The sequence below is a fragment of the Rousettus aegyptiacus genome, unplaced genomic scaffold, assembly GCF_014176215.1.
Source record: "Rousettus aegyptiacus isolate mRouAeg1 unplaced genomic scaffold, mRouAeg1.p scaffold_m13_p_11, whole genome shotgun sequence".
NCBI classification, from domain to species: Eukaryota; Metazoa; Chordata; class Mammalia; order Chiroptera; family Pteropodidae; genus Rousettus; species Rousettus aegyptiacus.
The window spans coordinates 34,475,400-34,490,263 of NW_023416286.1; the positions used below are offsets into that span (position 1 = coordinate 34,475,400).

Below are 14,864 nucleotides of genomic sequence, written 5' to 3' on the forward strand. Positions count from 1 at the left end.
GTCACCTCGCACTTAATAGAATGGCTATTACCAAAAAGACAGGAAATAACAAGTGTTGGTGAGGATGTGGAGAAAATGGAACCCTCATACATTATTTGTAAAAATATAAATTGATAACCATTATGGAAAACAATATGGAAGTTTCCTCAAAAAGTTAAAACTAGAACTATACATCCCTTATGTATAAACATATTACATATAAATATATATGATATATAATGCAATATATGGATATTATTCAGCCTTAAAAAAAAAGGAAATATTGTCTTTTGCAACATGAATAAATCTTGAGGACATTATACTAAATGAAATAAGTCAGATACCGAAAGACAAATACTGTATGATCTTATGTACATGCAGAATCTAAAATAAGTGGAACTCATAGTTAGAGAGAGTAGAACAATGGTTACTAGGGGTGTGGAGCAGGAATTGGGAAGATGTTGGTCAAAAGGCACAAACTTTCAGTTAGAAGATGAATAAGTTCCAGAGACAGAAAAAAAAATTTTTTTAATTATATACTCTTCTAGTGACTAAGGGGAGACCTCTACAACTTTTCACACAAAACTCTAACAGCAACAGTTTCTTTACATGAAGCAACTAAAACCATCTCTAAGTTGAACAAAATGATAATGTGTGAGAAAAACATTTAGTGGCTGTTATAGGTAAAATAATGTCACTCTTCCTCCTGCCACAGACATTCTTATTCGAATCTCTGGAACCTGTGAATATGTTACCTTACATGGAAAAGGGAAATTGAGGTCGAAGGTTGAATTAAAGTTGCTAATCAGCTCACCTTAAAATAGGGAGATTATCCTGGTTTATCAGATAGGCCCAATATAATGACAAGGACACGGAAAAGGGAAGAAGGAGACAGGAGATGAGTTCTGAGTGTTAAGATGTGAGAAGGAGTCAAGTCCATTGCTGGCTTTAAAGATGGACTAAGCCTGGTCACTCTTGATGAATAGGAGCAGCCCACCATTGCTGTCATGGTCTTGGAGGAAGGGAACAGCCTACATAAAGGAGCATGGCCCTGCCCACGCCTTGATTTTAACCCATTGAGATCCATGAGAGACTTCTGCCCTACAGAACTATCCTCTAAAATATTTGTTTTGCTTTGAGCCACTAAATCTGTGGTAATTTGTCACAGCAGGCATTGGTAGCAGACACCATGGCTTCCAGGGTGAGAATTAAAACTGAATGGCCATACACAATGAGAGGTGGGAACCGGAGATACTCTGTGCATCTCAGCCAGAAGTGTGTGAGCAGGCCCAGTGCACTGCCTTTGAAAAGGATATAGAAGAAATTGTGTTTCATCCAGGTGGTACTCTCTGAATGATGCAGATTGCCGGTGAAGTCTGACTGACATGAGGAAATCTGATTGTGCAGGTTTTCTGCATACTGCCCTTTGGCAGGAAGGGAGCCCCCACAAGCCTGCATGGAATGAAGTGGTGCATTTTCCCAGCGGGAAAGGGCAGTAGTCTCCCAGGACGAAGGGTGGCAGGTGGCTGTGCCAGGCATAAACGAGAGGTATGATAGAAGCGCCCCCGCTCAGCCAGGAGCTCACTCGGACCAGACAGAAAGATGGCAACCAAATGGCAATAGAGTGAAACTATAGCATATGAATTTGCAAAATAGGTTTTGTGTTTGCTAGTTTTGCTTTATTATTTATTGAGGGCTCAATGAGAATCACTGTGAGAGAAAAAACAGAGTGACGAGAGAGCAGGAAAGAGCAAGAGAATCAAACATCCAAACAAAACACTTTGAAAAGATTTCACTTCTTCTTGGGTGTAGTAAGGTCGATTTGTGGCTGATTCCCCAGGGGCAGGCAGCACGGTCGTCCATTTAAACATCTCCCGGCCTGGATTTCTGTTTTGATACAAAATTCTTGGCAGAAGCCATTTGGACGCTCACATATCTCCTTGAATCTGCCCCTGGCTGCACAGAGAAGAGGGTTATTGTAATTACTTATTAGTCTCCCTGAGTTTTTATTGAATTACATGGAGAAGGGACAGTGTCTGGAAACAATTTTGGGTGGGTTTTTGTTTTTGTTGTTATTTGATTTCTTAAGCCAACATTTAAAAATCTGCTTTCACACAACATTTGGATTTTTGGCATTCTTGAAAAATCTGGAAATATTGGGTGCATCAAAGTAACAAAAGGCCAGACCTGGTTAGCCTTGTCCCTTTAGAAGTTCTAGGGCAAACACACTCTAGCTTCTCCCAGTTCTTCTTACTCCTTATTACCTCCTAATTACTGATGGCACAGATCAGTTTTTATTTAATATCAGTCTTATATTGCTGGTTTTCCTAGAGCAGAAGAAAAACTCTTTAGAGAAATCTCAATCTCCCTCTTTTTTTTTTTTTTTTTTCTCTCTCCACCCCTGTATCTTTCAAAGGTGGAACTGAAATTTCATTGGAAACTGTTAGAGAGGATATTTTTCTGGGAGAAAGGACCACTATTCCTCTGTATTTAATACACAGATAGTGTGTGTCCATGTCAGTATTTCTTCTATCCTGATACTGCACTCACTCCTTATCTCTCTGGTACTAGTCTTTGAGGTTGTAACTCTGCTCCAGAAACTATTGCATACATTAACATTTCTTCTTGAGGACTAAACAAATATACTGTTAAAATAGTTGAGTAGAATTTGATTTATATCCTAATATATTGTCGTACTGGAGGTGGGTCACACACACTTAGATTCTCAGTTTCAAAAGTGGTTTAATAGAATTAGAGTAGTCTCCATATGGAACAAACTGTTCCTTTTCCATGACGGCTTCTTAAGCTCTTTGAAGACAGTAAGAGAGGTGTAGAAACCAGCATATCTAGGTTTTTTATTCTGGAACACAAAAGCCAATTCTTGAATAGTTTCAAATTAGGATAGGGCATTTATTTATATTCAATAAACGTCTTTTGAATTGACCTGAAAAAAATGTATTAAATTTAATTTAATTCATCAAGTTCACAAAGCAATTAGCTAAAGAATATGAAAATTAAATATGCAACACGATGTTTTTACCTAAAATGTGAATTGAGAAATAATTAAAGGGTATTTTTTTAAAAAATAAATTATCATTCTAATTGTTGAGCACTATGTAGAAATCACCTGGAACCTTGAGTTTTTCATTCCCTGGGCTGTATATCTCTTCCTTTTATCTGCAACAAGCTCAACTACTGTATATACAGGTCCCAATTACCTTGAGCTAAAACTGGCATATTTCCACTGGAAGGGTCATCTGAGATTCATATTTTAGAGGATGGACCACTGACATGTCCTGTGGTATGTGATCAATCGCTCTTGGACATCCCTTTATTGTGGTACTTATTGTGTTCTACTATGATGTTGTTTCTACACCTGACCTCACTTCTGGATGATGAATTCTTTGAGGGCAGAAATCATATCTTTTTTCTTTCATGTATCCCAGAACCTGGCTCAAGTCTTGGCATATAGTAGATATTCAGTAAATGATTGTGGAATAATTGGTTAAAATAGAGCTATTTTCATACTGTTGGTCTGGAAATTTATTGTTACTTTCATTACACATGTCATGTAGTTATGTGTGTAATTTTGTTGCAGTTGAATACTGAGTATTTCCTTTTCAAATCCCAAAGGAGCTTTGCAAATATATAACATACTGTTACTCATGTGTAAGAATCCAAGTCACATTAAAAATATTTTTCTTACTTTATTGTTTTTATTAGTTCTCTCCGGCACATTTTGTATTTTGCATACTATGGGCACCCTGCCATGCCTACCTATTTGCTTTTAAAACAATTAGAGTTACTATGAGCATAGAAGATGATCTTGTCCAATTAGTTATTTTACAGATTAGGAAATAAGACAGGAATAAAAAAGCAGCTTGCCCAAAATCACATAGTGGTTTAGTGAGGCAGTGAAGAATGACAAAGTTAAAGTTTGTGTCCTCAGCCCCATTCCATTTGCCCCTCCCGCCTCATCTTACCTCCTCTCCTTTCTAATCTTGGTGCATTCCATTGTGGCTATAAGTAATGCTTTTGCCTCTGCTCTTCTAACCATTATACTACTTTCTTTTTATTTGGGTTGAGTGGCAATGAAAACAAACAGAAAAAAAAAATAAATTAGTTTTCAAAATTCGAAAGTTTCGAAAGTTGGTTAAAAGTATTCATTTCTTGGAGATATGGATGTCAGATACATTTTTTAAGTTACTTTCTTCCATCTAACTCATATGTTTCCCAAGGATGATTACTTAGTAAATTCTAATCAGATGGGCTCTGAAGTCACCAGCTTTGTGTGCTCCTGAGTTACTATAATCGGATATGGCCTCACCTTTAAGCAGTCATCAGAGAGTCATTCAGAGGAAACAGCCTAATGGAACCCTAGGGCGGCTTGTATAGTGAAAGTCAGGACTGAAGACAAAGCCTTGACTGACAGTTAACTCCCTCTTTCACCTTCCTGGAGAGATTTCACTTTTCAAGGCCTTGATTTTTTCCTTTATGAAATAAGAAAAATAGAATTCATCATCAAGACCTCTTTTAATCTTGTCAATGAATGATTTTATGGTATCTGCAGCTATTGTATCTTTCCTGCTAAATATAACAAGAATAACTGTCCTTTTGTTAAAAAATACTTTTGCATTTGTTTAAAAAATACTTATTCTTCCCTTTAAAAAAAGAGAAAGCACATTCAAGTTAATTCATAATGTGTTCAATGAGTTTCTAACATATCACCTCTTCACAGTGGGATGGGATAGCTTAACTCCAGCCCTGGGGCAGTAGTTCTAGATTAACCAGCCTTTCATCTCCAAACCCTTATAGAGGGTGGGGTAGCAGATATACCTCACGCATATGCAAAGTCATACATGTATGCACATGCACACACAGAGAGACTATTACTAAGAAAAGAGGCAGATGAAAACCTTGGATAGATAGTCTCAAACACTCTTGGTACTAAATTGATGTCACGATTTTCCTTTCAAAGCCAGCTCCTACAATCAGGTCCCTCTAAGGCTTAGTGCCTTAAGCTTGTGTTGCTTTTGGCTTTTGCTTTTCCTTTGGTCATGATTTATTTCTCTCATGGTTCTCATTTATGAAACCTCTCCTTCATCCTGTACTAATACTCTATTTGGTGGTGGGGTGGTGGGGCTTGTAGACTCCTCTCTCGACTATATAACAGAGTCAAGACTGGGGGACCAACAGAATTGAGGGATAGTGGGTTAGAGATTTCTAAGATTTAATGTAAACATTTCCAAGAGACCCCCTTACCAATTGCATCTACCTGAGCTCCTCTAGCTTTAGCATAACTCTTATGCCAGTATCCTAGGATAACTACCTTTTGCTGAAAGTAAGTAGAAGAGTTTTGGAGACCAAGATTGAGTAGGATAATGTGCCTTTTGTTTTTCTTTAAATCTAGATCTAGAAACTGCTAGTAAACTTGCTCAATTAAATTCATTTTTAGAGATGAAACAAAAAAGGTTTCAAGACCATTTCATTTAGTCTGAGAGTGGCTATGGAGAACTGGGATAGGTGGCTACAGGGCTATGAGATTTACTATGAGACCCCTTCTTATGGTATTGGTGATGGGATTTTGGTCTGAGTACTGGATCCCCATAAGGTCTCAGGCACTCTACTCTTACGAAGGTTTTCATAAAGTTTTTTTTGTTGTTACCTGGTATAACTTGGTTCATAAAGAAGAGAATGGTAAAGAGGAGGACAGCAATCCTCATGGTTGAAGAGAGGAGAAAGCTTGGCTTCATTTCCAAGACGCAGGGAAAACTTCCGTCTGCGGCTCTCTAGCACCAGCGGAATGTCTTTGTCTGGGTAATAAGTGCCCTTCTGTACTTCATTAGGGATGTTCGTGGACAGAGGAGGTCTATGCATACACAGTGGCCTTCCTAAGGAGACTGCAAATCTTTGTTTTGTTGGACACTCAGTTCATTAGGAGGATGTGGGCACACAGTTTTGACCACAAAACCTTGTTAAATGGGAACATAAGCTACAAACACTTTGGCAACAGATTAAAGTCTATGAACAAAGAACTATCTATATCAAGTTACAATGAGTCAGACTATGTTGAGAAACCAGCCAGTTTAAAGACTAAATGTTTTGTTAGTTAATACTTGCCAGGCTTTACTAACCTTGTTAATAATTAATCACCCCCTCACTCCTGGTCTGAACGCCCACAGTGCTCTACTCATGGTATGGTGCTTACCATATGGTTGTTAGTCTGCTAAACATACATTTACCTTCCCCATCAATGTGTGAGCTTCTTGCTTGCTAGTACCTTGCTTTGCTCCTTTGAATTAAGGAGCAAGTTGAATCATGTGGTCCTATATTCTCAAATCCTCCTCTTTGACTATAAAAATGCAGCGTAGTGAAATGCCACTAAACTTGGAGGCAGCAGGTCTGGATTTAAGTTCTAAATCTCTAAACCTGCTACTAACCAGAGACATGGACGCAAGCAGGAGACTGTCTTCCTTGAACCTCAGTAGCATCTTTGTAGATCTAAACCTGTTGAATGTAGATCAGGGGGACTTATTATTGTGCATAAAACCAACTGGGAAAGTTGCTTAAAAATGCAGGCACTAAGATCCACTCCAGGCAATATTAGTTTGGTGAAGTGCAGTGGAGGCTAGAAATTTGCAGTTTAAAAGAGTTTCCTAGGTAGTTATTCCAAAATTTATTCTAGAGAACTCATTGGAAAACATCAACTTAGATCATTGTTAAGCTACTTTCTAGCTCTAACATTAAAGTATTCTAAGTTCTCTGCCTTAGAATAGATCTCATGTTTGGCTTTTATAGGTGATAACAACATTGTGTGTGTGTGTGTGTGTGTGTGTGTGTGTGTGTGTGTGTGCGTGTGTGTGTGTGTGTACATGCACACACACATTCACATACATGCATATTCACAGCACAGAGATGTGAAACACACACCATAATCCATGCAAAATTAGATCCTAGTTTTATAAAGAATACTCAGGAATTGACCTGTGGCTAACTGGAAGAAGGCAATTGTAGTAATAGAGGCTAGATAAGGCTCGAAACTGTGTATAGAGAAGGGAGGGTGTGGCAGAGAAAGATGGCTACAGTCAGATCTCCTCCCGACACCCTTAGCACCTAACTTCCTAGTGGAAGTGACTCAGCACTTCTCCCCTTTTGTAACCATGTGCCCAGTACACATGCACGGGCTCCCATTACCTGGCAGTGCATCACTATTGTTTAACCTGTGTATAAAAGGCACCATTGCCATGCGAGGCGGGCTATGCCCTTGCTGAAATAGAGCTATGTCACAGCTGCCTACAGCTCCTTGCATTTTCCTCCAATTGCCTTACCTCAGAACCCGGAATCTGCAGCAATACAGAGGGAAAACATTTGAGATTACGAATTACAGGGGCATAACAAAGTACATAAAGTGGGTGTATATGAGGAATCCAATATATTTAACCTGAATGTCTAAGTATTTAATAATAATATTTATTAAGCTCTGGACAAGTAAGTGAAGTTCAACTAGTGGCTAGCCTCCAAAATAGCTCTTAATGATCTTCCATCCTAGTACTCATATGCTAGTGCAGTTCCCTTCTGTACGGAAGGGGGCTGACTTGTGTAACCAATGGGATATTGCAGAAATGATGGAGTATGAGTTCTGAGACTAGTTCATAAGAGATGTTATAGCTTCAATCCCGTGTTAGTGGAACCCTCACTCTGGGTGAAAACAGTATACATTTCATGAAGATACCCAAGCAAGACTATGGAAATCTCCAACTAAGGCCTCTTGTTAACAGCCACATGAGTGAGTCATCTCGAAAGATCTTTCAGACCAAGTCAAGCCAGGGCTGGTAGGTCCCAGTCTCCTTGACTTCCAGTACAGCACCAGCATTTCTGAGTCACCCACAGAAACAGAGAACATTTCCAGAGGTCAGGTGGGCTTTGTAAATTATCCCTACACATCTATTTCAGAAAACATCAGGTCCTGGCATCCAAAAGATGGAAAATTCTGTAAAGAATCAGGTGGGCGAGAACCTCTCTCCAGCCTTTCCAGGAAGGCAAGAGTCCTTCCTGGGCCACTGAGCTGAACTAGAAACTGACAAGTTTTCTTAAATGTTCAAGTCCCTTCCTGAGGCAGAGACCAGCTCAGGCCTGCAGGGGAGATCTGGGGAGAGCATCTCTGTTCAGGCACAACCTCTGCAAACACTTGGAAGTACCCTTGAGGGCCCAGCAACCACTTGTCTCAGCCTGCAGGCCAAAGTGAGGGCATCTCAGCCCTGCCAGAGCCACCACCAAACTTTTTACGTCATCTCTGGGGCCCAGGAACCACTTCTGATGACTTAGATGTCAATAAATAACATCTGGGACCCTCCTGAGACTCAGGTAACTTTTCTAAATCACCTGGAGAGGGAGGGCAGAACCACTAGTTTTCACTTGGAATGGCAGGAGAGGGTGTCGCAGGCCATCCAGAGCTTCCTCAAATTTTTCTAGTCAGTTTTAAGTTTTACACCCTGGGAGCTGCCATTATTGACATAGGATGCACACAGAGGGCATCCTGTGATGCCTGAGGTACTGGAAATGGTTTAAATCTTTTTGAGCTTTCAGGGAAGGCTTTATTTAGCTGTACTAAAGGCACAGGGAGGGTGGTAGACCACCTGAGCTAAAGCAGAATTCTGTCTTCCAAGGACAGTGAAGAACCCCTACTGCTGGCCTATGTTGCCCCCTGCTGGCCAGGGAGCACATAAGATGGTACCTTCCAACAGACAGGCAGAGAGATGGAACCTATAGGTGCCCTAACCAGAAGGGGCTTGGACAGATCAGGCGGCAGAAGGGCAGTCAGGTGATGAGGGCTGAGGTAGAGAACCCTGCCCAACCAGCTACCTGGCTGATTTACTGAAAGCTGCTGAGTGTCCTGTGGCAGTCAAGACCAGAGTCCTTCAACCTCTGTCCAATACTCCTCTCCTCTAGCGGTTCATGCTCAGATCCCAGCACTCACCATGCCTTCTTGAGAATTATCTTTTCCCTCCTGTTGCTCACATTTGCAATTAGGAAATATGTTTCATAATGCAATCCTATGACTGACTCCAAACTAACCCCATATCAATTCCTAGTTATTCACTTAGGGAAATCTGTATTATAATCTCTGTCTCCATAGTTTACTTTACTGTATTAAAATCACTAGTATTTATATCATTTTGTGCATCATCACAATAGTCTTGGTTGTTATTCATCATTAATGTTTATTACTACCATTTTTATCTTGGATTATTTTTGTGGTGATTAAACAACATGAATAGAGGCAATTTGATATACTGAATATAATGATAGACATGCATGTATACACAGCTATTCCCATGTTTCCCTTTACTGCCTTGGGTCCTTATATTTCCAGAGACTCTAGAAAAATGTAGCAGTACCTTGGAGGAGTCAGAAACCACCTTTGCTGGCCTATAAGTTCCGGTGAGGGTATCCTTGGCCCATCAGAGTCACCACAAAATTTTCTAAGTCAACTTGGGGGCACAGGTTCTGCTCCTGAAGGCACAGAGAAGTCACGAATGACATTCAAGATATTCCTGGGACCCCTCTGTAAGCAGGGAATGGCTTTTGATGTCAGGAAGTCCAGAGGGAGGATGCCCTTGGTCTGCCAGAGCCTCTCAAATTTTGCAAGTCTCCTTGAGGTTCCAGCGACCTCTTGTTCTAGCCTCGGTGACCCATGGTGGAAGTCTTTGGACTGCTAGAACCATCTCAAGTTTTTCTAATTCTACTCAAGGTGGTAAAAACTGCCCTTACTCTTCTGGGAAAGTTGGTCAGGGGGTCTACATAAGTATGGCCCCCTTAGAATTTTCCACATCAGCTCAGAGCCCAGAAACTGCCATTGTTAACACTTGAGACACAAGTGTGTCTAAGGCCCACCTGGGCCTCTGGGAATATTCTAAGTATCTTCAGGTGTCCTGGCAATGCTGTCACTGGAAGACACAGAGATGGTGACCTTCCAGCCTGAGCAAGTGTTGAATGTTCTGTGCTGGTCAGAAGTCCATGACCCATTCCTGTTGGCCTGTGTTGCCCCCTGCTGGTCAGAGAACAATTGTTGATGATATCTATCTATAGCCCCTTGCTGAGTTATCCAGCAATATGTCTGGACCTCCAGGGTTTCTGGAGAAACAGCTGGTAGAAGGGCATCAAGGCAGTGAAGGCTGAGGTAATGCCGGGGCTTAACATAGGTACAGTTGGGGCTTCTGTGCATTCCTTGGTGTGGATCTGGAGTCTTGCACCCCTTGCATGGAGCCCAGGGTAGTGAGGCAACTTCTGAAATCTGGTGGGTGTGGAGTGATGGGAAGGCTTAAGACCAAAGTCCATCTCTGTCCCTTGGGACACCCCTCTAGGGTTTGTGCAAGAGTTGCCAAATTCACCCATGTCCTCTTCCTTCCTGATTTTCTATTCCTGTCTGTTGCTACTTTCTGCCTTTTTTTTTTTTTTTATCTTCTGTAGAACTCAGACTCTGATTCCAAAACATCCCATGAGACCAGAGAGTGGTACTTTGTCATTCATAAGAAAGTCTGTACTCTATTACCTTAGGTTTATTTTTATTATCATTAATAGTGGTGGTAATTTTATCATTAAGATGATCATCATTTTTGTTATTATATATTATTTTTATTAGAATTTTTACTAGTATTTATCAGTATTTTATTAGTATATTATCAATAATTATTCATCTTCATTTCTCATTATGGATTATTTTTGTGCTCAGTGTTTACACATGGAGGGCTTCCTGTAGGACTTAGAAAAATCTGTGATTGCCTAGGCAGGCAGGTTGACATTTTTGTGCCTTCCAGTGCAGTAGTAGAATTTCTTGGGCCAATGAGGGGACTTGGAATATTTTCAGAGAGTCAGGCATTCCTAGGCTGCTACCCTTGCACCTCAGTTTTCAATTATATTGGCTCCCTGGCTCTGAGCTGAAGTAGAAAATACCAAAGATGTTAGGGCAAGTGGTGATATTTTAACCAGTTTTTTTAGAAAGCAAAGAGCAATATCGGCCCCTGAGTACACTTAGAAAAAAAATTTCATGGCCCTGTAGAGCCAAGGACAATCTCCTTGTGTCTTACAGGACAACACAAGGGTTTGCTGCGTGCTCAAGGGGACTAGTAAATTTTTCAAAAGGCTTAGGTAGGCTAAGGGCACCCTGTAAGAGTCTCTTCTGACAGCAAAGGCAGGAACATTCCTCCAGAGGGGCCTTGGAATGATAAAGTAGAATTATCTTACAAGAGGGGACCAAGTAATACAGCTGGAATCAGAGAGCATAAGCATGTGTGTAGTTCTTTTGGGAAAACCTCTGTAACGGTTTCCAGTAAATTGGATACTGTTTGTAAACAGGGAAACTCTATTCAATGTTGTGTAACAACAAGCAAAAAAAATCCATAATAATAAAGATACAATAAATTATAATAACAATAGAGATGATGATCGTAGTGGCATTAACACTAACACTACTACTAATGATAAAAGTAAACAAGCTACCAATGTCGGGACTAGGTATAGTTTGGAGTTAGAGTCCTAGATTCGTATGAAGAAAATAGTACCATGAGGAAAATCAACCAGCAAGATGTAAAAGAAAACCAACTATGAGAAGGATATTGGTGAACAGGGAAGCAATGTGCAAACCCTGGGACAATACACTTAAGGAGCTGTAATAGGAGGATCCTAGATGAGAGCCAGGCCACAGCAGACACTCAACAATTTTCGGAAGTCTATTGACTGGCTGATGGGGCTGGTGTCATGCAAGGAAGGCAGAAGTCAGAGCTACAGCCACCATGAAAAAGCAAAGTGCACCATGTAGATTAAGCCCCCAGCACTATCTTAGCCCTCACCTCCTGACTTATTTCAGTCCTGATAGCCCAGGAGCACAGTTAATGATGCCCTACCATCCCCTTAGGTGGAAGTATGGGAACTGAGATACCCAGACCATTAGGGGCCTTGGAGGACAAGATGGCAGAAAAGCAGCCAGTTGGTGGAGGCTGATGGAGTGTTGGGGCCTTAGAGTTTCTAGTAGACAGGGCTTTTGAGCCAGAAGAAGGAGGAGTCAGAGTGATTTGGGAGACCTGCCTTCTGGCTGAACTACTGAGAGCTATTGAGTGTCTTGTGGAAGGGCACAAGCCAGAATCTTCTACCGCTGTCCAGTTTTCCCCTCCTGGAAGGTTTCACACACAGGTCCTCATGGTAAACCATGCTCACCTGTGACTTGTTTTCCCTTTCTCTACTGCTACTGGTGTTTGCCTTTATAGAACTCATTTCAGGGTACGATTCTAGGACTGACTAAATTTCCTGTTGAGGACCTGTATTTGCACATTGTTGTACACTTAGGAGAATCTGTATCCTAATTTCCATCTCCTTTAATTAATATTTTTATAATTAAAATTATGTCATCATTATCATTATTGCTGTTATTCATTATTATTCTTATGATCATTTTTTGTATTTGTTAAACAACATTTACTAGTTTCTCTGGTCATGACTGGGGTGTGATTTAATGAAGATGATTGGGAGGGTTCCTCAAATACATAACATATAGCCAATCCTGGATGTCCTTGTACCACTTGGTGTCCATTGGAAGGTCAAGATCTCTGAAATATTTAAAGCCTCTGGAGGAAGGAACCCTCTCAAGCTTGCAGGGGAGTCTTGGGGTAGGGGACCACGTCTCTTTTTAGCCTAGTGAACATTTTAAGAGCATCCTTGTGCTCTTAGCAACCATTGTCACAGATTTCTGAATCATATCAAAGGGACTGGGATTATGTGAGAAAATGCCTGAAAACATGATAATCCAGTAAGCCCATTTCTTATTTTTGTTCATATTAACAAGGATATTTGCACAGAAATACCCATGGCTACACTTCTATTGGAAGGGAAGTGTTGGAACTATACAAATGTCAACCAACAGGAGAAAGGATTAAAAAAGAAAACTCCAGTGCATCTACATAAATAAATAGTAAATCGCCATGAACTTGAATGAAAAAGAGATACATGTGTTAATAGATTTTTCAGGAACAATTATTCGGGTTAAAAGGCAAGGTGCAGAATGAAAACAGAAAGTGTATTGACAAATATACGAATGCTTTTATTCGCATAATATATATACTTAAAATTTTACACATGTATTAATATTTTTAAATGCTTGGAATAGTAAATAATTAGTGAATATTATTGCAAGAGATAATTAGATCAAATGTGATTGGATCGAATAGTAATTTGATTTGTGGGACTGAGTTAATCAGATGCCTCCAAAAGGTAGAATCCTACATGCAAGAATATCTTATAAATCATGATATTCCAAAATTGTTCATTAAAACACATTAGCCATCAAACTGCTTTCAAAATAACACTAACTATGCACATTTCCTAGAAGAGTGTATGAAAGAACTTGCTTCAAATAAATTAAGAAGACAATATCAAGAACTTTCATAGTTTTACAGTTTTCCAATTTTATGAAAAAAATATATCAAGGTAATACCAGATTTACTGGCAAAGAATAAAAACAATAAAGAAAAATATCCTTAATGTGACTTGGATTCCTACACATGAGTAACAATGTGTTATATATTTATAAAGCTCCTTTGTGATTTGAAAAGGAAATGCTCAGTATTCAACTGCAACAAAATTACGCAAATAACTACATGACATGTGTAATGAAAATGACAATAAATTTCCAGACCAACATGTTACACTTACAGGATGAAAAATAGCTCTATTTTAACCAATTATTCCACAATCATTTACTGAATATCTACCATGTGCCAAGATTTGAGCCAGGTTCTGGGATACATGTACAGAGAAGAATAAGATGTGATTTCTACCCTCAAAGAATTCATCATCCAGAAGTGAGGTCAGGTGTGGAAACAACATCGTAGTAGAATACAATAAGTACCACAATAAAGGGATGTCCAAGAGTGATTGATCACATACCACAGGACAAGTCAGTGGTTCATCCTCTAATATATGAGTCTCAGATGACCCTTCCAGTGGAAAAATAGGCCAGTTTTAACCCAAGGTAATTGGGGCCTGTAGATACAGTAGTTGAGCTTGTTGCAGATGAAATTTTTCAATGTTAGCAAAATTCTCCCAAATATTACATATTCTACAGGTACTTTGATTTCTAAACATTGCTGATCTTGAAAAATTACTTTTATTACCTAAGTTTATTTACTGGAAAATAAAGAAGAGTTTGGTTGGACCTGCAGCTTATTAGAAATACAGAATCTCAGGCATAACCCAGCTCCACTGCATCAATATATACATAGGAAAAAATGTCCCTCAAGTGATTTGTACACATATTGAAGTGTGATAAGCACTGTGTTTAGATTGATTCTCTGGTTTGTATTGGAATCACCTGATGAGATTTAAAAAATACAGATGTCTGGGTTCTTATCCCATAGAGATACAAGTTTAGTGGGTATTGCAAGAGTCCTGAGCATTGGGATATTTAACACTCTCTAGATAATTCTAAGTCTCTAGCGAGGGAACTTCCAAACAATATGCATCCCATGTGCACCCAAGAGGAATTACTTCAGTTGATTTTTAGCCATGCAAAAATAACACAGAAAATTTGATGGGGAGGTGGGTTGGAGGCTGGATGGTTTACACAGGCAGATCTATATCATTTGACTTCTATGTAAAGACAGAGAGTGATGAAAAAAATTAAATTGGGGAGGGGTTCTGATATCTGGATCCCTGACTGCAAATCATGTGCAGTCCTGGCTCTTTAATCTGTGTCCAGTTTCCCCTACAGATCTGAGAGGAGTGAAGTGAGTTCAAGTTAACTGATCTCAACCCTAGAGACCCAGAGAAGCAGTGGCACGAACCCCACAGTTTTTACTGTCCCCCTGCCTAAGAGAATGTTATCTTACAGAATT

At 39.8% G+C, this 14,864-nt stretch overlaps 1 protein-coding gene across 1 annotated transcript; it reads right to left on the minus strand.

The window, feature by feature from the left end:
* Positions 1 to 1,771: 1,771 nt before the first annotated feature.
* DEFB108B (defensin beta 108B) lies at positions 1,772 to 10,374 on the minus strand. Its single transcript, XM_036228312.1, is given in 5 exon segments — positions 1,772 to 1,935; positions 5,645 to 5,768; positions 5,771 to 5,816; positions 7,308 to 7,322; positions 10,103 to 10,374. Coding segments are annotated over 5 exon segments (621 nt in total).
* Positions 10,375 to 14,864: the final 4,490 nt, after the last annotated feature.